Source organism: Vicugna pacos, chromosome 5 (assembly GCF_048564905.1).
Source record: "Vicugna pacos chromosome 5, VicPac4, whole genome shotgun sequence".
NCBI lineage: Eukaryota > Metazoa > Chordata > Mammalia > Artiodactyla > Camelidae > Vicugna > Vicugna pacos.
In genome coordinates, this window is record NC_132991.1 from 29290497 (window position 1) to 29317892 (window position 27396).

At 38.6% G+C, this 27396-nt stretch overlaps 1 protein-coding gene and 1 non-coding gene across 2 annotated transcripts in view; one reads left to right on the forward strand and one right to left on the reverse strand.

Moving 5' to 3' along the window:
• The window catches only part of NEB (nebulin), a 204039-nt gene that overhangs the window by 155428 nt on the left and 21215 nt on the right, over nt 1–27396 (reverse strand). Inside the window, exons 11-36 of the mRNA XM_072960953.1 lie at nt 26339–26443; nt 25615–25722; nt 22997–23113; nt 21240–21344; nt 21046–21153; nt 20844–20948; nt 20323–20421; nt 19162–19266; nt 18080–18187; nt 17881–17994; nt 16720–16821; nt 16518–16625; nt 16323–16427; nt 15230–15328; nt 13593–13697; nt 12895–13002; nt 12696–12809; nt 10858–11055; nt 8663–8770; nt 6934–7032; nt 6041–6145; nt 5846–5953; nt 3954–4265; nt 3636–3842; nt 1396–1500; nt 538–645 (exon numbers count right to left, since the gene is read on the reverse strand). Coding sequence (XP_072817054.1) covers nt 538–645; nt 1396–1500; nt 3636–3842; nt 3954–4265; nt 5846–5953; nt 6041–6145; nt 6934–7032; nt 8663–8770; nt 10858–11055; nt 12696–12809; nt 12895–13002; nt 13593–13697; nt 15230–15328; nt 16323–16427; nt 16518–16625; nt 16720–16821; nt 17881–17994; nt 18080–18187; nt 19162–19266; nt 20323–20421; nt 20844–20948; nt 21046–21153; nt 21240–21344; nt 22997–23113; nt 25615–25722; nt 26339–26443 — 3165 coding nt within the window. The remainder of the gene's footprint in view (nt 1–537; nt 646–1395; nt 1501–3635; nt 3843–3953; nt 4266–5845; nt 5954–6040; nt 6146–6933; nt 7033–8662; nt 8771–10857; nt 11056–12695; nt 12810–12894; nt 13003–13592; nt 13698–15229; nt 15329–16322; nt 16428–16517; nt 16626–16719; nt 16822–17880; nt 17995–18079; nt 18188–19161; nt 19267–20322; nt 20422–20843; nt 20949–21045; nt 21154–21239; nt 21345–22996; nt 23114–25614; nt 25723–26338; nt 26444–27396) is intronic.
• On the forward strand, nt 10715–10786 carry TRNAS-AGA (transfer RNA serine (anticodon AGA)). Its single transcript has one exon. It is a non-coding gene; the product is annotated as a tRNA-Ser (tRNA).

Sequence of the window (27396 nt, forward strand, 5' to 3'; positions counted from 1 at the left end):
GTATGCATGCTTTTGAAAATTTTGTTTTTCAATGATGGGTGAAGTGTAAGTGTCTACTTTTTCTATAACAGATGAAATGGGCATCAATTTACATAAGTCAAAATTACATTCTAGAAAAGTAGGCTTTTTCCCATTTGATTTATAAAATCTGTACATTTTACATAATGTCTTTTCAATCTTCTTTATGCAATTATAATGCAGCCAGTTATCTGAATTTAACGTGTTAGTGTCAGTCAGGATGTTCTCCCTGAAAATAAATGTGGGCTGTCAGGGAAATGTGTCAGGGAAGGTAATTTGTGCTATGAATCAGGGGAGAAAACCGCTGTCTGATTTATGACAGCTCTACCAACTGGGGTCAACTGAAAAGAATCACAAAACATTGAGATAGCGACAGGTTTTCAAAACAAAATTTTGTGGAGAATTTGAACGTCATTAATTCAATGTATTGTTTTCAATGTGGTATCACTTAAACAAGCACACATTTGATTACTTTTTAAAAAGGCAATCACCCAGATTTCTCCTAAAGCTTTTACTCACGTCACTGGCAATGTTTCTTGATGCTTTAGCTGCAGTGATGGGTATAGCGTCACCGAGCACGTTGTTGCCCTTGGCTATTAAATCATGCCAGTCTCGTTTATAACAGACCTGGTATGGAAAAGGAGAAAGGATGTCAGCATGCTGTGGAGTAATCAGCTGAGGTGATTCCTCAGCTGCTGAGATTTTGTTCTTTTCCAAATATAAGCTACAAGAATCTCCTATAGAACACACTGTTTTAAGAAATCACATTACTTGTAAATCAACTGTACTTCAATTTAAAAAAAAGTCATGTTAGCAAAATGTCACACTTTGTGTAGCATGAAATCATTAAACTCGGCACTAGTCATTCACCCAACTCCAATCTGGGCACACACTGAAGAGGGATATTGAGAAACTGGAGTGGATCCAGAGGAGAGAAATAAAGGTTTTGGAAACCATGGTATGCGAGGACCAACTGGAGAAAATGAAGTTGTTCTGTCTTATAAAAGGAAGGCCAAGGGAAGACCTGGTGGTTAGCTTTAGAGATCTTAAGGTTGTTGTTTTAAAAAAAGGGAGGGAGGGGGGGCTTTATTTATTCTTATTTTTCTGGGGGATAAAAAATGCCTCCATGAGTAAAACTAGGAAAACTAGAGGAACAGAGGTTGAGCGCTACATAAAAAAGAATGCTATACCCTTCAGAGCTGTCCTATACTTGAAAAGGCCAGCCCACAGGGCACAGAACCATCCGCATGGGATATGCTCTAATTGGGGCTCTGTGGAAAACGGACCTAAGTAATTATCAACACCCCGTCATCTTCCAAAATTCTATTATTCTATCATCAGGTCTGGATTTCACACCCCATCAAATCCCCTACTTACATCACTTATATTGTAAGCATTGCACTTGGCCTGGAGAAACTGAGGAAGATCAGGACTCATAGTGTATTTATGTTTCACATCTTCGCCTTTAGCTTTGTATAAGATCTGCAACGCACAGTCACAAAAATAAAATGCACCATGGATGGTACAAAAAGGAAAATACACTAATTACAAGCTTAAAGGAGCTATTCCTAGCAGAATCCCCCACTATTTCTATTGTGTAGAATTATCAAAGGCATTTTCCTATTTTAAGAAACTCAAGAATCTCATTATCTTTAGGAAGACCCAACAGCTCAGTATTGAAAGAGAGAAAAAATCCTTAAGAAAATAGAAATCATTTCTTGCCAGAGATGAATAAAAAATGAGTTCAAATATGAAAACTTAACATGAGTAACAGAATTCACCAAAGCCAAAAAGTTCATTTTTTGCTAGTGGAGTAAATAGTTCATAAAATCTTGGAGATTTTGTCTGTTTGTTTGTTTTAATTTCTTAGTTTTAGAGGGAAAATGGTAGTTAGAATGAGTCTTTCAATTCTGCTAAAAGCTTTCTAATTATAATTGTATCAGTAGAAGCACACAATAATTTCCTCATGGTATGAAGGTGCTCATAAGTAAATCCAGCATACATAAAAGGTTTACCATTTCATACTCTATTTTGTTATTTTAAAGTTGTCTGAAAGACATCAGAGTGCATGAAGTAGAAATCATATTGTATCCTCCCCTTGTTAATGAAAAAGAAAGAAATCGCTTAATTTCTAAAACTAAAATAGAATTGAAATCCCAAGTAGATTTTTCAGTCTCTTGATTGTCATTTGTCTTATATCTCTCCGCCTCCCTAGATGGAACATCATATGTAAACTGGTATGTATGTATCACAAGTAAAATCTGAAATGGCTGATAACTAAATGAACCCCCAAACACTGAATAATTTCTTCTAGGAGTCCAAGAGCTATCTTCACTTCACTGCCTTTAGAAACCATCTCTAAGCATCTATAGAATCTCGTAACTTTACCTGCTAAACATCTCCCTTCTCACTGCTACTGCCCAAATTAAGTCCAAATAAGGCTTCAGTTGAATTTCTATAACAGCTTCCTAATTCACTTTCTTGCCTCTAATCTCTTCTCCTCTCCAATATAGTCTCCGGACTTTTTGCTAGTTATCTTTTAAAACAGACCTTATCATGCAACTCCATGGATTAAAAATCTTCAGTGCTTCCCCTTACCTCCCCCATAATATCCAGAGTATAAATGAGCGTGCAAACCCCTCAACGGTCGGGTTGCAATCCTTCATCCTTCACTATCCTTCCATTCATTATTTCTTGATCATCATTATGTTTTTCCTTTTGCCAGGGATGTGGCCTTCCCTTACTTGCCAGGGAAGCTCTGGCAGGCAACAAGCCCCTCCCCTGTACTTAGCACAAGCCTCTCCTGTAGCATTCAGCTCTCCGAGTGGCCATGCTGTTTCTGCCCATGCCTTTGTCTTATTCTCATTCCTATAACTTCCTTTTACCCTATATCGCACTCATCCTCATCTATTTCATCTTGATCCCATCAGCACATAATACAGTGCGCCTGGCACATGGAAGGTATTTAAAAACATTCATTCAATGAATTAATGAATGAATGCTTTTGAAGTCCCTTTAACTCTTCCATACACCAAACTTTCCTTTAGACCTGACATTAGCCATGTAGACACTGCTCAGGGAAACAATATACTAACAATATACCAATCAATATAGTAGGCAGGCAAACAATATACTAATCTCCACCAAGACATAAGTAAAGAAAGGTCTCTATAATAATCATGAATGATGATTCTGAGGAGCAAAATTGTATTTCATGTGTATTTCCCTGTATTAGTATTTCATATATGAAAAGCAAATATGAGCAACTTAATGCAGAATTGAATATGGTGAATTTGCTGCAATAAGGTGTCTAGGATTTAAGCTTAAGTTTTGCTTGTGTGTGTGTAGTACTAGGGTAGAACTTTTTGCACTGTGCCAAATTTATCCAATAACACAGTATTTCCAGGCAGTTAAAAAGGAAGATATTTTTAAAAGGAAGGTAAAAAGCAGGATAGAAGACAAAGGAAATGTTGTACCCACATTAAAAATAATTGTAGTTATTATTTTTAAATAAAATACAGTAATAATTTTAAAAGGAAAAGATATTGGCTCAGAGAATAAAAATGATTTGTTAAGCCCCCCTCCATCATTTGCACCCTTTGTCTTTTTGTACTCACATCACTGACTTGCTTTGTATTCTGTTTTGCCTGGACCATAACTGGGGAGTCCACGATGCTGGTAAATTTGAGGGTATCTGGATGTTGCCTGTACTTCTTTTCATTCAGGGCATCACCCGCCTTTTTAACTTTTTCTGCCTCCAGACTGCCAAGAGGTAACCAACCGATGCCTTTCATCCAGGTGTTGTAGTCTTCCTTATAGGCATTCTACAGCAAAAGGAGAAGAGAGGAGTGAGTGCCCCAGGTGGCAGGTGCTCGCTCACACAGGTTCTTACACGCCTTACAGGGGGACCATCCTGTAGAGTAATGGTCACTTACATCACTCTGTATGTGCATCATGTTTTTACACAACTCCAGGTCCATGGCATCAGGCAGGTAGGTGTAATGATGGAGCAAATGCTTATAGTTGACATTGCTGGCGACATCTTGAGCTTTCTTAGCTGCCACAACGTTGAACATATCATGGGGCGTGTTGTGTTTGGTCTTTGTCTTCTCATAGTCTTTTTTATACTCTCGGTCCGACTGTCTCTTGGCCACATTCATGTAATGAACCAGTTTAGGATCATCCTGGAGGCTTTGGAAGCCAATCATTTTCCCTTTGGCTTTTTCATAATCTTTTTTGTAATGAACCTATTGGGAACAAAAGTGGGCATACTTTTTAATGTAGTTATGAAGATTTTACCAAACAATGAGATCGTATTTGAGGCAATTGAACTTCCTAGAAATTATTTTAATAATTAGATATTTGCTTGTATATGTTTAAAATGTAGCCTGGTAAAATTAAATGTTATTTAGAGCCCATTTGGTTGTCTGCAGTTGCTTCTGCTATGATAGAGATTGGGGTGGGGATGTTACTATAATTCATATCAGTGACAAAGTAAAATAAGTTCCTTTCCATTTTAGACAATGATAAAGCCAAATGACCAATTACATTGTGCTTCTAAAGCCAAATAGCTGGCTAATTAATTGGTGGTGGTGGTGAGAGGAGGAGGAAGAGGGGGAAGAGGGGGGAAGGGGAAGAGGAGAAGGAAGAAGGAAGGAGGGAGGAAGGAGGAGGAGGAGGAGAAGAGGAGGAGGGGAAGGAGGAGGGGGAGGAGAAGGGAGAAGAGGGAGAAGAATTTTAGTAGCAATAGTACAATTTTAATGAATCTTTGGATATTCAGAGGGAGAGCCAAGACCAGTAGTGTGTAACACCAATTGGCTCTGAACAATAAAATGGGGAGAACTGAACTTCCTTGGGGAAACCTGGGAAGAAGTCCAGGAAAGTAAGAAGCAGGAATGTGAGGGAAGGTCTGTGTGCATGTCAGGGTTGGGTGGCTAGAGAGGGACCCACAGAGAAAGGGTATCAGTGAGAAATTCTGGAGCAGGGCTTTTAGGATGGCAGACACTTATTATTCAATTGTAATGTATTTACATTGTTGCAATGTCAATGTCATTTCAAACAATCTATAAAGTTGTGCTTAGGATGTGGGAGGGAAGCCAAAAGGAAGGGACTGTGTTCCATCTCTGGATCATACAGAGCAGAAAGAGGAGTAAATCCAGGGGAAGAGAGCCCAGGTGAGCCAGAGCAAAACCACTGTGGAGCCAGAGTTGATCAAAAAAATGAAAACCTCAGAGACTGCGCAGCAATGAAGGGGAAGGCATCCCACTTCCTCCAGGACAGCAGGAGGGGTCTTGAGACAATTTTTATTTAAATCTCAAAGAGCAAAGTGACTTCCATTCACATCTGAGTTGAAGCAAGATAGGAAAAGAAACAAAAGTCTCAACTTTAATGGATCCTAATGACTGACTCTTAGGGGCTCAGACACTTGAAGCCCACTCATCAGTCTACAGAAGCAATGAAGTAAAAACAGAGCTAAGGAATGAGGGGTTTCCTATAAATTAAGCCAGCTTTGAGATAAACATCTGCCATCAGGAGGTTACTATGACTTAGATAGCAAGTAACTTCTTTATTTCCGCAAAAGGAATAATATGAATTATCATGTCCTGCAGAAATACAGATGAGAATTTTAAATTAGGGGGCTTGATTATCAGAACAGATTAGAAAAGGTTAGGCAAATCCTTATCCCTATGAAAATTCAGGTCTGTTTCCAAACAGTTTCAGCCTGACCTGCCTCCAGTCAGGGTCAGCACACATGGTGACTTCTTGATAGCAAGCCCACCTGCCCACATTTTCTGGTTACATACAAGTGACCACTAGCTGGACTTACGTCACTGGCTGCCTGCCGGGCAGCTTTGGCGGCTTTAATGGGAATTGCATCAGTTCTCAAGTCATATCCCTTCTTGCTCAAATCTTTCAAGTCTGCTTTGTACATATTCTGAAAGAAAAATGTCATTTGAATACAACTCAGACCACACTTAGAAAAGGTTTAGCCCTCAATGAGCAGCTGAGCCCACGTGCACACCTCACTGATATTGTAGGCATTCACTTTAGCCTGAATGAATTGGGGCAGGTCTGCCGGCAGGCTGTATTTGTGAATAATTTTCTCTCCTTTGGCTTTGTAGGCGACCTGGAAGAGAAAAAAATGCATAAACCAACAAACAGATAAATAAAGTACAGGAAAGGGTTTAATGGCACAGGAAAATAATTTCAGAGCAGATCACGTGGCACAGAGGTGTTTTTTATGGAAGACATTCTCTATGCCAACCCCATATTCACCTGAAAATATCTGTAGGCATTTAAGGTCTCTTACACAATTGCATAGGGTCTGATCTCAGTGCGAGTCCAGCCTTGGCAAAAGTCCCTTGGTATGCCCTAAGAACCTCCGGGCTTAGGTAGGGGGACCTACCTAACAGCCCAGGGAGGTGACCCAATGACAGTGTTAACCTGCAGATGCTTTCCTGAGCATAGGAAAAGTTACCAGGGTGGGATTCACCAACTACCTACATTATACTTTATGGGAGATTAAAGGGACTTAGGGGTAGTTTTTACTAAACACATTTTTATCTTAGCTCTGACTTAAACCATAACTCCTCCATGAGATGCAGTGCCTATGTTCACTTTCCTGATCTTTCCTAGAAATAGGCTTGTGTTTCTGGTCATCAAGAAAAGCCTCTCTTACCTTTTCCTTGGAAAGCAGTGCCCAATCACTAACAGGACAGTCAGCACAATAAACATAATCTTCTAAAGAAATGATCTAGGTGTGCTTTATTAATGAAAAGCTGGGGAATTACACAGTTGTTCATCTATGTTCTCTTTAGACAGCATATAGTAAGTCCAGGTGATCATTACATTTGGAATACAAACGTACTTGTATTAGTTAACATTTATCAAAATACAGAGAGAATTAACACTTACATCACTCCTCTGGGCCTGGTTAATTTTTGACTGTACTATAATCGGAGCATCTTCAATCGAAGTAAACTTGAGAGTGTCTGGATGTTGGCGGTATTTCTTCTGTTTGGTGAATTAAAAAGAAAAAAAAATTACTTTCACCAAAGACTAATATATCAAAATCTTTGAAATTTATTTTGAAGGGACAAGAATTTTTCCTGATTTTAAAATGTAAAACTACTAGCTTCTTTATTGGCTTGGGGGGAAAAGATGAATACAATACAAAAGCCAGCATTTTAAAAAACTGTTTTAATTTTGGATTGTTTGGGGTAGTACAGACCAATACAACTTTAAGGAACCAGACGTTACTCTCCTAATTTCTTGCTTATGATGTGAAAGAGGGTACTGTCAGCTCAGCAGAATCCTAAAACATCACCAAGTTTTCTAAAGGATTAACAGAAAAGCATGCAAGGACTTGCATGACACTAACAAGCTCCCAGGGATGTCATTTTCCCTGTCACCCCATCAGCAACTGAAGTTGTCCTGTTGAGGGAGGAGAATTGGAGAACTAGGGTGGGCAACAGCTATGGATTATTAATAAGAAGGGGAGGACTGTTGCTTTGCAAGCCTTAAGGTGGTTAATATGTAAGTTCTCATTAAAGTACTAAGGAGATACAGGAGAGGGGACAGTAGATGTCTCATCCGGGAGCTGGTGACATGAGCTACCCATACTCCTATATTCTTCTCCTTGTTCTCTTCCTCTGTGCACATTATACACCCCTCTTTTGTGTAGAGAGCAGCATTCCTCTTCCAACATCAGACTTCTCAACACTACCAACCCAGAAGACTTTTTCTGAAAGATCTCTGGAGTAGAGAAAGTGACTTCTGACCCTCCTTTATGTTGTCTAACTTCCTGGATGGCGGAGTCACCTGATAGTAGTGGGGATGTTCAGCTGTTGTCAGAGGAGGGACCGCTTTAAGAGCCCCAAGATCACCATTGTTTTTTTCCTTAGACTGAATGATAACTTATCCACTACTTCAAAGTCATTGTGAATATAGCATAGGGCATAATAATACTTCAAAGAAAATTTCTATAATAGTCATTATATGCATCATTCACAATTGCCAAATATTGGAAAAATCTACATGCTCACCAACTGAACAACCAAAATGTGATATTGCCATACAAAAGAATACTATTCACTAATGAAAAGGAATGTATTACAGGTACATATAGAAATATGATGAATCTCAAAAACATGCTAAGTGAAAGAATCTTGATACAAAAGAAATTTCTAGAAAAGGCAAAATTATAGAGACAGAAAGCAGACTAATGGTTGCCTGGGGTTGAAAATGGGAGTGGGAATTTTTTTGAGGAAACTTTTTGGGGTACTAGCGGCATCTTAAAATTCAATTGTGCGGATGGCTATACAACTATGAATTTATTAAAACTTGTCAAGGTAAAATACATGAGTTTAATGGTATGCAAATTATACCTCCATAAAGTTGTTAAAATATTTCTATCATGAATGGTTAACATAAATGACTTTGGTGATGTAAAGAGGTATGCTTATCTACATAGATAATTCATGCACTTGATAAATTTGGTTGGTTTTTTGTTTGTTTTTTTACTGCAGCAACAATTTTAGAGAATGAACCAGTGAAGGATGCACTTCCCATGGTTTGGGGGGGGTGGTTTAACACGACACCTTCACAAATCTGTCTCTGACTCTCAGAGACACGATGGCTTTACCTCATTCAGAATGTCTGAAGCTCGCTTTGCCTTTTCCACTTCTAAGGACCCCAGAGGTACCCAGCCACACCCTTTCATCCAGCTGTTGTAGTCAGCTTTGTATTCCACCTAAAACACCAAGAGAAAGGTTACATTTCTTTACTCAACATCATCCATATTTGTAAAATTAACATTTTACCCAAAAGAATGCTTTTAAGATTTCTGACCACTTTCCTTACTCCAGACATTAAGGTTAGTTTAAACATTTCCTTGGGGAGAGATTTTAACGGTCCTTAGGTTTTCACTGTTCATTCTAGTTGGCATGTATTCCACTTCATCCTTATTTCCAAAGTATGTGGAATTATAATTCCAATCAAGAAATGCTAAGTTCAAAGAATAAATGAAATTGTTATATTCAGACTATCAAATGTGAGATATTTGCTCACTAGAACACTAAATATATTGTTTCTATAGTCAGATTAGGACTGTAGGTCATATTGAAGGTGGATAATTTTGCTCACTTTCTATTAGATAAGACTTGATAGTTGTTATTTGTATTAAGTGTTTGCACACATTGCCCTTCAGGTGTAATGGTCAGTTTAGGAGTGTCTCTACATTGGCTAACAATGCCCTTTAAAATAGTCATATACATTAATTTGCTAATGGAGAGCAGTTATCACTTGGAATTGGTCCTATTTAGGGGGGGTTACTTGATGCTATTAAAATAATTAGCTACTCTAGTTGTCTGGCTATATGTGATACCTGACAGGTACATTCTAGATACAAAATTCAAGTCATTGTTCTTTAGTACGGACCTTTTCACTAGAACGAAAAATCAAGAAACCATTTGGTTCCTTGTCTTTGAAAAACTTATGATCTTTTTGGAGGAAGAAACAGCAAAATGAAACAGATAAGAATGCGTAAAATAGCATTATTAGTGATGGGAATGCAAAATTGTGTAGCTGCTGTGGAAAATAGTATAGTGGTCCCCCCTCCCCCAAATTAAAAGTAGAACTACTGTACCATCCAGCGATTCTACTTCTGGGTATATACTCAAAAGAATTGAAAGCAGGGTCTCAAAGATATTCATACACCCATGTTCATTGTAGCATTATTCACAATAGCCAAAAGATGGAAGCAACCCAAATGATCACTGACAGATAAATGGACAAACCAAATGTGGTAGACACATACAATGGAATATTATTCAGCCACGAAAGGAAGGAAACTCTGACACACACTACAACATGGATGAACCTTGAGGACATTATGCTCAGTGAAATAAGCCAGTCACAAAAAGAAAAACACTGTATGATTCCATTTATATGAGGTCTTTAGAGTAGTCCAACTCAGAGACAAAAAGTAAAGAGGAAAAAGAAATGGGCAGTTGCTTAATGTGTACAGAGTTTTCAGCTTTACAAGATGAAAAATTTCTGGAGGTTGGTTGCACAACATTGTGAATGGAATTTACTACTGAACTGTCCACTTAAAAATGGTAAAGATGGCAAATTTTATGTTATATGTATTTTATCATTTGAAAAAAACAGAATTGTTAGGATAAAGTGTTCAATTGTGTAGCTCAGATAAATTGACGTGCCCAAGGATGTTCTGACCTGCAGAAAAAACCCAGCTATTATAAACCCCAGCTTTAAATAATAGGACATTTTATTTTTGGATAAGATGGCAATCTATACAAAAAATACTGATAATGATGAATGTGGTGATTATGATAGTGGTGATAATGATAACATCACCATGGTTTTGAGAATTCACCGGGGCCTGGCACCGTGCTAAGAGTATTTTGAATGCATTTAAATACTCAAAACAATTCTTTTGTTTTATTCCAATTTTACAATGAGGACTCTAAACTCAGCAACACTGATAACTTTCCCAAAAGGAAACAGTGATGGTGTGCCTGCCAGACCCAGGTCTCTTTAACTCTAAATAGTATGCACTTATAGACCCCAAGGATCATTATTCCATTACATACTTACTACATACAGATGACAATGCAGACATTTCTTAGAATTGCCAAAAATATCACTCAGCTTAGAAATCCTTTTTGGAGGGTGGGGGGGTATAGCTCAGTGGTAGAGCACATGCTTAGAATGCATAAGGTCCTGGGTTCAATCCCCAGTATGCCCATTAAAAGAAAGAAGAAATTCTTTTCAGTTTCTATCTTAAAAAGAGGAAATAGCGAAAGTCTGACTACTCACATCACTCTGCAGTGCATAAGCCTTCTTGGCGAGGTCCACGTTGACGCTGTCAGGAGGGTAGCTGTAACTGTGTAAGGGGTGTTTATAGTCCACGTCACTGGCAATTGCCTGAGATTTCTTAGCTTGAGTGACTTGGAGCATATCAAGAGGTGCCGTGTAGATAGTTTTTGACTTTTCATAGTCTTTACGATATTCATGCTGTGAATAGAACATTATCATTTATTAGCATGAATCTTCAATGGGTTTCCAGAAAAGAACAGAGATCTCTCATAAACTATAAATGTGAGTTAGAGAAACAAACCCAAACATCTGAAATGTTATTTATTTCCTAAAATTTGATCATATATTCCACATCACTAAAGCTCCTCTGCCCCCAATCATATATGGACAGATCTTCTAAAATCTTTTCTTAGATCAAAGAGGAACTGTCAGATATCAGGAATGGGCCACAGCTTCTGCTTCAACCAGTTATTATTTTGCTTTAAAACAAGGTTTTTCAAAGACCACTGACTAGTATTATTCCTACTAAGGCAATCTAACTTTTGAAGAGTTTTTCCACTGAAGTACTTCTTAAATTGTCAAATATCATATGACAATCATTTCATACTTCTGATTTTGTAAAATGACTACTTCATAAGTAGAGCTGCACACTTGACTTCTTGAGGTTTCTAAAGTCATCTTTAAATAAATAGTTACTGATTTTTCAACCAGACTATTCTACTTTCGACAACAGATAAGCCCCACTGAGAATCCCAAATGTCTTTTCATTCTAAGTTTAATTTTGGTAACAATTTAAAAGAAGCTTCAGTTTGGAGCAGTTATAAGACCTCAAAGGAGAACAGCTGCCCCTGTGTACAGTGTTCTCATAAACCAAATGTCCTGACTGAGCCTCGGAAGGCACTTTCATTGGCTGGTTTTCTGGAATGGTTAGACAGGATGCTGATTAGGTCAAAGTCCCAGCTTCATCATGTCTGCTCACCAATTACCCTAACAGAGAGAAGAATTCAGACCCAGTGCCTTTAGGAAACTTCTAAACCCATTAGATCTCCCTGTAATCACGTAAGAGCTAAAGACAGTGACCCAAGCCAGCAAGTGTAAGTGTGCATCATAAATCTCCTGTACAAATTCCTTTTGCAAATAGTCTGATCTTTTAGCTTTCCTAGAGAATGTAATCTTCCTTCTAATATATTTAACTGGAAGGAGATGGACCAAAGATAATCCTTAGGGAATCTATGAATTCTCTGGAAGTCAGGCAAAAGTCATTTTAAAAAGTCCATTTTTCTAAAGGGATGGTCCAAATCTATCAGATTCTCAAAGGGGCCTAAAATCAATGGAATATTTTTCTTGGACCTAGGCCAATATTAATGACTAAAATCAATAAAGAGTAATGTTAGCTAAACTTAGATTTTTATCTCTGACTCATGATTTTCTTCCAAAATACACTTTTTTAAAACATTTTTTTTACTGAGTTATAGTCATTCTACAATGTTGTGTCAAATTCCAGTGTATCATAATTTTAAAAGTTATTTTTCAATTAGAAAGTATCAAAATGTCTTTATCTTTTCCAAAAGGTACTGAGAATTACAATCAATGTTCTATTAAATATGAACATACAGGTTTTTCAAAGTGAAATGGAGATCAAATACAAATCATTAATTTCCCTCCTCAATCATGAGGGGTGCAAGAGCCTGGGAATCAGTCTACGTCTAAAGTTCTTCTCAGCTGCTTGTTGTCATGAACCTGAGAGAGCCCATGGATATGGAACCCTTTCCCATCACTATCCTTGGGTGTGTTAACTAGGACATAGTCTTGAAAGACAGAGTCACAAAAGCACTCACATCACTCTGGTTTTTGGCCGTCTTCAAAGAGTGCAGCATCTTGGGATCATCATTAATGCTGAGGGCTCCAATCATCTTCCCTTTGCTTTTCTCATAGCCTTTCTTGTACATCACCTGCAAAGACATCACACGTGCCAGATCCCACTCATCAGGAAGCATCGCTCAGGTCCCCCTGCCCAGGTGCCCATGCCACACTCACATCACTAGTGTTCTTTGTGTTGGCTTTGGCTGCCAGTAGGGGAATGGCGTCCACTTTAATGTTGAACTTCTTAGCTTTGGTCTTCTCCCAGTCATGCTTATAAATATTCTGGACAGGAAAATTGCAGCGTGAAAATGGTAAGAACAACATCTAACACAGATGAACTCAGTGAAAATTTAAAAACAGACTGAGAACCTGCATATAGAGACTTATTTTACCTATAAATAATATATTTACCAAATAGTAGTGTAGCTATTGATTTATGTATCATCCAGCTTCTCCCCATCCACCACAAAGTGTAATATATTCCTTTCCAAAGTTCTGGGAACTTTCTAAAGACTCTGCCATCTTGATGTACAAAGGATAATATAAAACGACAACCATGTGCAGAAAGTGAAGTATGACATTTACATGTGAGAGATCTTGTAAAACTTTAAGGATCAGCATATGTGGGAAGGGGCAGGGAAAATGATAATTGAAAGAATGTTTCTCACTGTAACAGAGACTGTGGGAAATGATATCTGATGGCTACCTAAGAGCCTTAAGAGAATTTAGGCTTTAGACGCTCCACTTAATGCTCTGCTAACAATCTCAATGGTTGTTTATTTGCATAACTCCTAATTTGGTCTTTTTAAGCACCCACAACATTTCCTCTGCATGCATTTATCGACATGGGTTTCTGTGGCTCTGGTACTCACATCACTCAGGTTATAGGCATTGACTCTGTGTTGTATAAACTGTGGAGCATCTGCTGGTATGTTGCACTTGAACTTCTCACCTTCATGTTTTGCCTTGTAATTCACCTGAAAAACAGTAAAGGATAGCCAAACAGTTCAGGACAGGGATTTCCTAGCGTTTACATAGGAGAGTGTATATAGCTAAGTCATTATTAGAAAATGCTTCAAAGAAATTGTCAATCCAGTCAAAATCCAGCATGGAGCCCAGACTCACTCCCTTTTTCATGGACTGTGGCATAAACAAACTTTGGGCTGTTGTTTCGTAAATGCTGCCATGATGTATACATGGGAGTCTCACTGTCCTCTAGGGTATGCCTTGAGAGCACGAACACTCAGAATCTATGTAATCAGAGCACTGACAAAAACAATAATAATTCTAGATAAAATGCTAGCACAATTAAGAAGATTATAAATTCTTACTAAAGATATAAAATACAAGACTTCATTTGAAATTTTTAAAAAGTGACATTAGGAGGAAGGAAGAAAGTGTAAAGAGGGAATGAGGCTGTTGAATTTTGGAGTTAAAGGCAAATGCACAAGACTGAGAACTGTGCATTAAGCACCTCCAAAATAGAGCCCACCAGGCCAATGAGAAGAGCGGGTGGTGCCTGGGCACCACAGATAGCACCCCATTCCTCTGCAGCTCGCCAAGTTCAGGTGGGGCAGTGATGTTAATGTTTAGCTGTCCTTTATCTGGGCACAAAATATTAACATGTTGCATAGAATCATTGTGTCTTATGGACTATACTGATGTTGCTCTCTCCTTTACCAGCTGCACATGAGCTAATTAGTGCTACTAAAACTCATTTTATAGTAGGGCAAGTGGAATATTCCATTTCCCTGTCTTGAGAAGCATGTGCTACTCCTCAGGATTTAGCTGTGTTTGCACCTTGCTGCTCAAAGTGGGGTCTACCAATCAGCACCTCAGTGTCACCTGGGAACTTACCAGTCAGACCATTGGTCCCTTGGCCTACTGAACCACAGCCTGCGTTTTCACAGGGTGACTGGGTGATTCACACACACATGAATATTTGTGAAGCACTGCTGCCTGGCTGGACCCTTCTATTTTAGACCTTCCTTGGCCACTTAATCCAAAGCGCCCACCCAGTAACTCTCTCCCACAACATCTGATTTTAGTTCTGCATCATCATCCGATATTAGTCTTCTTATGATTGCCTGCCACCTTTCTTGTTTCTGGGCTCTTTTTCTTTCTGTAAAGTCTTTGTTAGCAAACTCAGGGACGGGAAAAGCTTGCCTTGTTACCTGGCCAAGTGGGTACTTCTGTTGTTGTTCTTTAAGTTGCCGTGAAGTTTTAGTATGCATTATTTTTGGTATGTGACAGATCCTAATGAGCAAATTCCCACTAAAAACCAATGAGTTATTGAAGCATTATTATTTTTTTACTATTGTCTAACTCCATTTTTCTTGAGGCTACAATTCAATCTAGCAGCTTCATTTGCATTTTACTGAATAAATCTTGAAAAGTGACATTACTGGAATGATAGATGAGCCCATGAGGATGAAATATATAAATGCTTACGTCTCAAATAAGCAAAGCATTCTGGGTCACCCACACTTGCATTTATCAGGGCACTTACATCACTAAGCTGTTTCGTGTTGAGCTGGGCTTGCAACAGTACAGGAGTATCAGTGACGGCTGTGAATTTGGTCTTATCTGGATGAACTTTGTAGGTATGCTAGAAAAGATGTTTGTTAATGAAATTTCATAATGTATCTTTATATTCTTGTTCACATACAGAATAGCATGTAAAGTTTCCAACCAAAAATAGTTTGTTTTGTTCCTGAAAACTTGAATGATATGTTCTCACTTCCTCTCTCTTTCTTAATCTCTCTCTCCTGAAGTTGCTTCTAAACTGGTCCCCCTGCTGCAATTCAGCAACCAGATTAAACTTCCCCCTGCCAAAGCCCTCCAATGGGTCTCCACTGGACTTAGATTCAATTCTGGACAGAATCCATCCCCTCCTTCATCTCCTACCATTTTACCTCTTACTACTGTCCCTCCTTCCCTCCCCACCCCAGTTTCAGTCACCTCATCCTTTCAAGTCCTTACATGATGAGCTTGTCTCTTCGTAGGCTGTTCTTCCCACTGCTCTTCCCTGGATCTTGGCAAGGCTATATATTGCTGACTTAGACCTTCCTCAACCACCCAGTCTCTGGTACTGATCCAGTCTCTCTCTCCCAGGTCATCCCATTTTTATTTTGCAGCATCATTCTACATTAGTTTCTTATCATTGCCTGATACCTTCATTGTTTCTGTACTCTGTTTATTGTCTGTCTCTCCCTCTCAAATGCACGCTCCACAAGGGGTAGCCCAACTTGTCCCCTATTCTTTCTCAGCACCAAGGACAGTGCCTGGTACATGCTTGCCCCTTAGGTAGATTTGTTAAATGCATGAACACTTACCTCTTACAAATCAACATGTCCCCTCATTCCCCTAAAGCCATGTAAATATAAATCAGTAGAAATAAAGATTTATAAAACCTGGAATTATTTGTAACAAATAGGCTTCTTCACAGTAATTTTTGTGTTCCCCAATTCTACCCAAAAAATAACATTTAAATTTTAACATCTGCTAACCATTAGATGCTAACATTTAAACTCCTGCTAAATTTACCACTAGATGGCACAAGAATCCCAAGCCCAATAGCAAGAATTCACAAGCTGACTTACATCTTTACACTGGTCTAGCTTCTTGATTGCTTCATATTCTTGAGTTATTGTCTGAGGGAAATAGCATTTCCCTTTATCTTCTTCATATTCTGCTTTGTAATTTTTCTGTAATGAGGAACAACAAAAACATATCACGACTGTTATCGCCCCCAGACAACGTCACCGAGAAGCATGAACAACTGTCTTCAAACTTACGTCACTGTTTTGAGCTGAAACTTTCATGCAGTGTATTTGATATGGGTCTTCAAAGCTGCCTATATAATGTCCCAAAACATCCTGTACATATGAATCCTTATATTTAGCCTGAAAAAGAAAACATACATAACTCAAATTGACAGTTATTTGTCAAAGTGTAGGAAAGCCCTCAAACCCCAGAGGTAACTGTGGCCTTTCGAACCTCACTGAACTTCTTCAGCAGAGTATCAAGTTGATATTTAGGGGTCTCACAGTAATTCATGCTCCTTGCCTTCGTCTTCTCATAGTTTTCCCTGTATAATCTCTGTCAAAGGAAAAAGAAAATTAAATGAAGAAAATAAAAGAATATATTTCACAGACTAGAAGACTTTCATGTCATTGCTATACTTTAACTGAAAGGGCAAATTTTGTATTTTTCCAGCATTCATTTTCTACCATGCAAAAAAACAGAATGAATATGATAGAGGCTCATTTCTTGTATGATCCAGTCTGCTAGAAACCATAAATACGTTTATGTGACTTACCCTAATATTTCTCCGCAAGAATAAATCAGAGGTCACCAATGGTGCTGCCTAACCAAATTTTTGTCCTAAAATAACTTTTTCCACTTGAACATGTTTGAAGGAAAATGATTTTTTTTAAGAGCTGGTGTGAAATACTGCGAAAGGTATAAGGCGGAGCTTAGATACTTAGGCACAGTTGTAGAAAAGTATTCAGCTCCGCACTTGATGAAAACACATTTTAAACACCTCTGGAAGCTGGTTTTTATTATTAAGACCTAATATTTTATTTTATAACAATAATACACAAAAATGGTTTTTCTGTTTTACTGTGTGTATAATATATTTCTTCATATTCAATTCTTCCATAAATAAATTCAAAAATATACTCAATAAAGAAAGGAATATTTATAAATGATACAGAATAGAGAGTATTTCTTTTTTTGCTCTGAATTAGAAAATCAATTTTTGCAAAGAGTTTTGTTTTATTTTAACAAGTATTTTAATTATTTTAAAGTCTTTAAAATGAGATCAATATTTTATAAAATTCTTACAGTACTTTGCTTTTGAGGTTATGCTTCATCAAGTTTTTCCTACTTTGTCTATAGCCTTGTTTTCCCACTTTTTGCCTTTTATTTTTCTGTATGTATTTTTACAAAGTATCTTAAGTCAGGTCATGGCATGGAATTAATAGGCGTGTAGACATACTGAGATACTGAGCCCATTTCTAGGAAAAACACTTTCATGTTTGATTTGTCATCCTCAATCTGAGATTTCATTTAGGCTGATGTCCCATCCAAGCATATATTAAACAGTAAGTATGGCTGCATCTGAAAACAAGACAGAGTCACAAAAGCACTCACATCACTCTGGTTTTTGGCCGTCTTCAAAGAGTGCAGCATCTTGGGATCATCATTAATGCTGAGGGCTCCAATCATCTTCCCTTTGCTTTTCTCATAGCCTTTCTTGTACATCACCTGCAAAGACATCACACGTGCCAGATCCCACTCATCAGGAAGCATCGCTCAGGTCCCCCTGCCCAGGTGCCCATGCCACACTCACATCACTAGTGTTCTTTGTGTTGGCTTTGGCTGCCAGCAGGGGAATGGCGTCCACTTTAATGTCGAACTTCTTAGCTTTGGTCTTCTCCCAGTCATGCTTATAAATATTCTGGAAAAAAAATTTCAGCACAGGAATGGGTAAGTGATATGCATGTTATGACAATTTAAAGACTAAAGGGTAATCCAGTACCTTGTCCTAACAGAAAATAAATAGACCATTTCATTGCTTAAGAAATCATGCATATTTCAGACAATTCTCCTTGAGCTGAATTTCTAATTTTCCAAGATTAAGCTTCTCTACTCTCCATTAGGATATTTCATTAAATTAACTTAATTCTAGTTATCATACTAATATTTGATTCCTAATACTATATACTATGGAATGGCACAAATATTCTGTAATTTCTTTTTATTTAGTACAAAGGCATCATTTTTATTTGATCTCAAAGTCCTCTGAAAACATTATTTCATGAATTATTACAATATTCATTGATATTGGATAATCTTAGTACTTATCTACAGAATTGCTGTCAAGAAACTGAAATCCTGAAGGGTAGTTTGATTTTTCTATAAAATTAAATTTGGAAATGAAAGATAGCAATGGATATCAGGCCTTATGCCTTCTGAGTACTCTACATCTTCCTTAGTGCCAGTTCTCTTACATGTAGAAATAAGTATCATTTGTGTGAAATAAGGGGCATTATCAGCCTGGGGAATAAATGAAATGAAATTGTATCTAAACATACCAACTTCTGAAGGAGAATTAATTGCAGTATAGTATAAAAGAATATATGCCTAAAAGAGCTAAGGTTAAGATTTGCAATTTAGCATGCATGAGTGGTGGTATTTTGAGGGCTGGTTAAAATGTATTAAGATTGTCCCACTGTATGAAGTTACTTGTAAGTTTGCTACACATATTTTATAAAGTGAGTCCAAAGTTACCCAGGAAGAGGCATAGGAACATGATACAAATGTTAACTGTTATTCCCATCTTTAACACTGAAATATTTATTCAATGAGGCAATCCAAAAATAAAGGCACAGTCGTCAGTGTATCATATGGCATAGTGCACGAGGAACTCACATCACTCAGGTTATAGGCGTTGATTCTGTGCTGGATAAGGGCAGGAGTATCTGGAGGTATATGGCACTTGAACTTTTCATTTTCATGCTTTGCTTTGTAATTTAGCTGAGAAAGGCAGAGAGAAAAATGAGTCAATTAGCTCTCAATTCAGAAGAATTGTTTTGAAATCCACCCCCCCAAAAATTTTGTGTAGTACATTTCATAAGATAAAATGTAAAATACATTTGGTTAAACAACAACTGACAAAGTTGTTAAGATCAAAAGAAAAATCCAGAGGGGGCAGGACACCTTGCAGTACCGACACTTGTGTGGTGGAGAGGTGACAGCTGTTACCACATCTGTCACCGTGGCAGGACCCTAATGGAAGGAGGTGGTGCTTTCACACACTAAAGCTCTCCTACCCATGCTTCCATAGAAGCATGTCACAGTTGGTCCCATAGGTTCTGAGAGTGACAGATTTTCTTACTTTCTGTGGTCAATGCTCACTCACTGGGGAATCTTTCCTAGCAAATCTGGTTACCTCCCCTCACATACATTATTGTTCGTGGATCACCATTTCTGGCCATAAATCACTGAGGTTACTTTTCTTTTCTTTTTTTCTTTTTTTTTAGTTCAACACAAGTTTGGAGATTCACAATTAAAACTCATCTGATAAAGCATATCTCAAAGACTATTTCCTAAAAATTTATTTGAGAGAGAGGGAGAGAGAAATCCCATCTACTGAATACATGCTCGGGGCCAGTACATGTACCACGTACATATCTCCTTTCACTTAATCTTCAAAACCACCACGAATTACAAAAGGGAACAATGAGGTATGAGAGGTTAAACAACTTGCCTAGGCCCCCAGGTCATAAACGACAGAGATGGAATTTGAATCCAGTTTTGCCTGACCCGAAAACTCATGTTCTTCCTAGTACATTAAGCTACCTGAGTTTCCCTTGCAGAATTCTTCCACTATGATTGTTATCCACCCAAGAAGATGCACAGTTACTAAATAGGAAAGCACTTTTGGTGATTACAAATATCTACCAGTAACAGGTATCTTGTTAGAACTTATGTAGCCTTTTGCATAAATGTGACAAGTCCCTGGATTTCACGTATAGAGTTATGATATGTTATCCCTCATAACTGGATTCTTGGATATTTAGGGGAACTTACATCACTCAGCTGTTTGGTATTGACTTGGGCTTGTACCAGAACAGGAGAGTCGGTAACTTGAGTGAATTTTGTCTTATCTGGATGGACTTTGTAGGTGTGCTGTGAGGGGAAAGGAAATCAGGTTTAGCAGCATGGCTTGCCAAATCCAAGTTGGCCTACAGGCCAAGCAAGCAAAACCCCACCCCTCCAATGAAAAGAAACTTGTAGTAAATAAAACACATTCCCCCCAACCTCCCCAATTAGCCTGCAGTTTCTTTGAGAGATGCTCTGACGTCTATACAGGAAATTTCCCCGTATCTTCAGATTTCTGATTACTTTTCTTTGGGAAAATGAACTAGAATTAGCACTTGCAATGTGTGGGTGACAACAAGGGAAAAAAATGCATATCTACTACAAAATAAATTGTTTTTCTTACCATCTGCTTGCTTGAATTTGTTTGTAAAAGTGTCAAAATTTTAAACACGTCTTGACCACGAGAGGCCATGGAACGCAGTAACAGTAACAGTTTATACAAGACTTACATCTTTACACTGATCTAGTTTTTTGATTGCTTCATATTCTTGAGTTATGGTCTGGGGGAAGAAGCCTTTGCCTCGGTCCTCTTCATATTCTGCTTTGTAGTTTTTCTATGAGGAAAAGAAATCAGACATAAGGATGCAACCACCGTATTCATGCCCAGAAAATGGGTCATCTGCGAAGTCAAACAACTGCCTTAGAACTTACATCACTGTTTTGAGCTGCGACTTTCATGCAGTGCGTATGATACGGATCCTCATAGCTGCCCACGTAATGTCCCAAAATATTCTTTAAGTAGGAATCTTTATATTTAGTCTGAAAGACAAAACATATTTTGTTTATTTATTGGCTAAACGATTGGTCTTTGCTTTAACAGAAGGAATGACTGTGGGAGGGCTTACATCACTACTGAAGTTCTGCAGAACTGTATCAAGCTTAAACTTGGGGGTCTCGCAGTAATTTATGCTCTTTGCCTTTGTCTTTTCATAGTTTTCTTTGTATAGTTTCTGTCAAAGAAAAAAAAATCAGTTAAAGTAGATTCCTGTCACTCCCACGCTGATTATATACACTGGTATTTTCCAAAGCTAAACAGAAGAAAAAAGATGTTACCTGTCAACCATTTTAAAACTGACAACCAAACATTGGGGTGTCATGAATGATAAACTTTCCTCTTAGCAATTATTGTAAAGCCTTAGTTTTCAATCTTCTCCCAAGACTAAGAAACCAGTATGCAGCCTCAGACCAAGCCCTGAGCCATAGAGGTTCTTGTGTATTTCTGAATCGCTGCCTTCTCCACCTCCCAGCTCACACACTCTTCCCGCACTAATGGTGCCCTGACAAACAGGAATATTTTGAGCAACAGCAATTTCTTCATTGTTTTTTTTTAAACAATCCTTCTTGGAAAATGTCTGGTACACACTGAGAAATACACACGCTCTCTTCTTCCTTCTACCCAGGAAAAATCCCTTATTATAAGAACAGACCGTGTACCTTAAAAATAAGGCGTACACCATACCAGAGCCTACTAACTCTCTCTCTTGCTGGGTTTCATCTTTAACTGTAACAACTACCGGATTTTAAACCCAAAACTGATGAAGCGGATCACTGTCATTTTTTCACGTTTGGCTTCGAAACTGTAGGTGGTGCTATTCATTTTTAATATTTTTATATTGTTGTCTTTTTCAACAAAAGGGATTTGAACTTGGGCTTTTATGTGTTTGATAAAGATGCCCTTCATTTAGGAAGCAGGCCATGTGCTTTGCACTGATTTCCCAGCAGAGCTATTTGGACAGATCCATCTACAGTGCTGCTCCCCTGCCACCCACTCACCCCACTCCTCAGTCACAGGTACATATTTCTACGGCGCTGGCTTAATTCAAGGGACAAAGAAACGATAACCAAGCTATACAGGAAGCTACATATAAACCTCAAAAGTTGGAAAATTTAATACTACCTAACCAAAAGAGAAAAACTCAACTGATCTCACATTCACTCTCTTTATACACAAAGTCAAAGTGGTCTTTAGCCGTTGGTCTTTTAATGCCAGGCCCAGTTCTCGCTTATCTCATCTATTTTAAACCTAATAGATTAGCCAAGCTCTTAATATTCCACAAGTAGAAATTTCTGTGTAGACTTAGGGAGTCATCTTTGACGTTCTGCTATCTGCACATGATAGTTTCTGAGGCCAAGACCTACAGAGAAAATGGCAGAGGTCGGGGAGAGAAGTTGTGAAACACAGGACATCTTCTTTTCCCTGCAGCAGGCTTGAAGAACACAAGGGCAAGGTACTAAGTAGCTGCTTCTCTCTCTCCTCCCCTTTCAAGGTCTCCTTCTGCCTCTGTCAGAATCACAACATAACTCCTATGATGTACTCTTGGCCCACACAAAGGCATAGGCACCTGGAGCATGTAAGCAAATGAGGACTTTCTTGCCCATTGAACTCAGTCCACAGCTCCCCCCACCTGCCCCACGGACACACATCATACTCAGAGGCACTAATGCCTTCACGTGGTTAGACAGTTCCAGGGAAACTGCTACACCACAGCCTTAAAGTATTTTCAAAGTTATATTTGCATTCAGTCATTTTAGAAGGAGAGAAGTTTCATCTCTCTTGCAGCTAAGTTGGAAAAAAAAACACCATTGACAAGAATATACTTACATCACTTAGGGCATCTCCTGCTGCCTTCAGCTGCCTGAGCAGTGGGTTCTCTGTAGCAGGAAGTACATTATAATCTGCTTTTGCTTTATTCTTTTCATAGTCTTCTTTATATTTTACCTGTAGGAGTGAAATAAAGTGATAAAGGAATTCTCCAGATTATTTTTGCTCTTGTCTGTATTACAGACACTATGACATAGCTCCACAAATCAATTTTCTCTTTAGAAAAATGGCAGCTTGACATTTCATAAACAAAATATTCGTAGTAACTCATAACAGCAGCAGGGAAACTGCATACATTTTCAGGATACATTTTCTACCCATTCACTTATTCATTCAAAAATATCCATAAGGCATCAGTTATGTGCCTGACTCTGGAAGAGATACAAGAAAGAGTCACACATGGTCCCTGCCCTCAGAGATAAAGAGAAATAATGAAGGAGACTAAGCTGCACATCACAGTAATGACAGCACATCATGTCCTAGGTACCTGCTGCTCCAGAACCTCCAGCTGCCTATCTGCCAACATGTTTTTAAAGAAAAATGCCAGAAGCATCATCAATCTACCCTTTTATGCCTCACCTGTGACTGTGTGCGTGAGCACACATGTATTTAATGGACACATGAGGGGAGGAGTAAGGGGTTGGGAGCAAGGTGAATGGTGGCAACCTCACCTTTTCCTTCTGCTCTCCCCACTTTGCACCTTCAGTTCCAGCTATGACAGAAGCTTTAAGGGAGGTCCCCAAAGCCCCCTTCAGGAGCATGTCCAAAGGGAGGAAAATAAGAAACTGATCCTAGTCCTGACTGTGAGCCCCAGTGCCAGCCATTTATTTGCTCAAGCAATGTAACCTTAGAACATAGACAAGTTCAGGGAATCCTAGATAATCTGCCAACATTTAAAAACCTCAGAAAACAAATACAATCAGCTTGATATCCAAAGATGGGAGATACACAACTGAAACACAGAGGCACCGCCCTCTACAGCCCACACAGAGGACTCAGGGGATTCTGCACAAAAACAGAGAATATAGATGACTTCTCTATCTTACAGAATCATCTCCTTCCTTGAGTAATAGAAACAACCAGAAAGGGAATTCCACAAACCCTACCATCCCCCCACCTGCACCTGCAGCCTCCTCTCCTGTTTCTGGGGAAGCCATTCCCTCCTCTTAAGCACCAGGTCCCTTCCTCTTCCACTTACCCCAGGACAATGCTCTAGTCACCCATCCCGCTCTCCAGCATCATCACATTTTCCCTCTACACTGGATGGCTCTTCTATCAGCTTAGAAACATTGTGTTTTTGTCTCCTACCTTACAGAAATCCCCTCTTCATCTACTTATCCATCAGCTACTATTCCTTTTTCTTTTCTTTTTAGGAAAATATTTTAAAGGAGTCCAATACCCCTATAATCTTCTATTTCTCTCATTTCGTTCACTCATGAACCCTCTCTAAGCAGATTCAAACAGATACAATCTTGTTAGGTTCACCAGAGACCACACACTGATAAATCTACTTCAGAAACATTTGACACAGTTGATTGCTCCCTTCCCCTTCCCCTACTTGCCAAGACATCATTCTCTCCTAACTTTGCTCCTGCCTCATCTCACTGAAGTTTTCCCATGAAAGCACTCCAGAGTTCAGTCTGCAGAGTTTTCTGTCTACACTTGCTCCCTTGATGGCCTCCAGTCTTATATTAAATATGATTTATATGCTACTGACCCCCAAGTATATACAACCTTCCTAGATACCTCCCCTGAAACTTCAGACTCATATAATCAAATGCCCACTGGACATTTCCACTTGGATGTCTCAAATGCATCTCAAATCTTACATGTCTGAAGCTGAACTCAGGTCTCCCTTCCAAAAAAAAAAATTATCTACTCCTTCCAATGTCTTCCCTATCTTGATAAAGGAAAACCCCATCCATCTGGTTACTTAGACCAAAATTTTTCTCTCCTATCCCACATCCATCCCATCAGCAAATCTTGTTGGCTCGACTTTTAAAATACTTCTCATCACTTTCCATACTACCTTCCTGGCCGAAAACGTCACTGTCTTGCATCTGGATACTGAAACAGCTTCCTAAGTGATGTGATCTTCCTTCTTTCACTCCTCCAGCAGACCCAAGGCCAGGGTTAGAATCAAGTCTGGCTGGCTCTGAAGTTATTGCTCTTTCTAGTGCTTTAGAATGCCAAGGAGTAGACTGTTTACCAAAGTTACTCTATAGAGTATATGAGCAAATTCATGAATTCGTATATCTTGTCTGTAATTAGATTTTCACCAATTAGTAGGAAAAGAGAAAAATAACGGTAGTTTTAAGTATAGGAGTGTCTATATTCACATAAGCCTGCCAATTGTCTTTTCTTGAGAAATTCTCTTGTCCTTTTTACTTCTAGGTATCAAAAGGCCCTTTGGTCTATGAAATGCAAAGATAGCAATTGAGTGTTGTGAATTCTCCTATGCAGCATTTAAAAAAAAATTTGGTAGCTCTATTACAATCCCAAATATTTTCTTATTGTTCCCCCAAGAACCTTATTTTTTTCCCCATTATATACAAAAGCAAGAGTCGTAAGAAATTCACCCAAAGATCATTAAGATAAATTAGAGACTGTCCTCATACCTTGCTAGCTGCCACCCCAGCTTGCTTATTCACTTTGTACTCGGGTGTTTCAGTCTGCATGAAGTAGATCCGGTCCTTCATAGTCTCAAAGTCTTCCTGGTATTTCCTCTGTAAGACATTAAACATGCTGGAGAGATGCTGTGGGAATAAACTATGCAAAGGTTTTATACGGGAGGACAGAGGCCACTTGGAGATGTTACCCAAAGCCATGCTCCTCTTAGCTTCCACAGATTAGGTTGCAATCATAGAATATGATGCCAACACAAAAACTATGAGTAACTTAACAGAGATTTGGAGCAATTATAATGGGCTGAAGGACAAATTCAAAGCAGCAGCTATCAAAGGCCAGAGGCAGAGAACTTAAAAGAAAAAGAGGAGAATATGGGAGGAAACTAATCAGTTTTAAAAATGTACCATTTGAGTGCCCAGGTACAGAATAAATTAAAAAGGGCCCCTTTCACCTGTACTGACTTTGAAACCATATTGTTCCTATGAAAACTGAGGCAAGAATAATGAAATCCAATCAAAACAATATTTCTCAAAAGGAAAGAAAGATTGTAGGATTTCTTTCTAAATCAGAACCCTACACAGGTCTTGCCCCCAAGAAGAGGTGCCTGGACTCAAATGTTCTGGTGCCATTTCTGGAGCAGTAAGTGTTTAGAAGTCATAAAGGAAAAGGTCACCCTCTCAATCCAAGGACATCCAGCGATCCTTTCTGACTTACTGTGCTAATGTTATCAGTGTTCATTCTGGCGGTTGCAATTTCAAAGCAAGGTGTCTCACTCCATTTGCCTTTGATTTTATTTTCATAGTCTTCCTTGTATTTTTGCTAGGAGAGGGAAAAAAAAAGAAAATAGGACAAGCAAAACTTAGGAATTGACAAATAAGGCAGAAAATTAAGTGGTAGTGGTCATTTTAAAAATATCTTGACCAGGCCCTTCTTGGATGCTTAATAGCTGTCTTCAAATCTTTCAGTAGAGTGTCAATTTACCCAACAGGAAAGATGGGGGATAGAAGTATCAATTCCTCCTTTCACTTATTGAATTCAGGGACATAGTTCATTGAAAACTCACAGACAGTCCCTGATATTTGAGGGTAGAGTGTGTCAAAAGTGTCTTCCTTTTGTAATTCATAGTTATAATAAAACCACTCAGCCCCAGATTTTCATGCTAGATGAACTTAGTTGTTAATTTTTGAGCTTTACCGAAACTCCCAGTTACCCAGAAAGCAGTACCACAACAAAATTTGGCTTGGAGTCCAATATATAAGACTTCCTGATTTAGATTTAAAGAAATTTTAATGAGAACTATCACGCAATTCAAAAATTGAACTGCTGTCCCATATTAACTCCCAAACACCACACCACCTGAATTTTAGGCTGTGAGCTCCTTGGAGAGAGGAACTATATCTTCTTCTTTTTTGCATCCTCAGAACCCGGCACAGAATGCAGCATGTAGAAGTTACCTCACTAATGCATATTCAACTACACTAAACAGAACCTAGTCCATGGTATTTTGACTACTTTGGCTTGAATACTCTTGGAAAAGAATTAACCTAGTCAACTCCAAATTTGGGACATAAACCAGAGCCAGAGCTGGGTTAGAGCAATTTCCCCTTCTTGGCTCATAGAATGTGTTAACAGACATAACCAGTGGGTCTCTGCTTGCATGCCTACACCCCCACCACACTCTTCAAGGAAAAAGAAAGTGGTTTTCTGCTATGCCTTTAAAGAACAAGTACCAATATTGCAAATCAACTATACTTCAATTAAAAAAAAAAAAG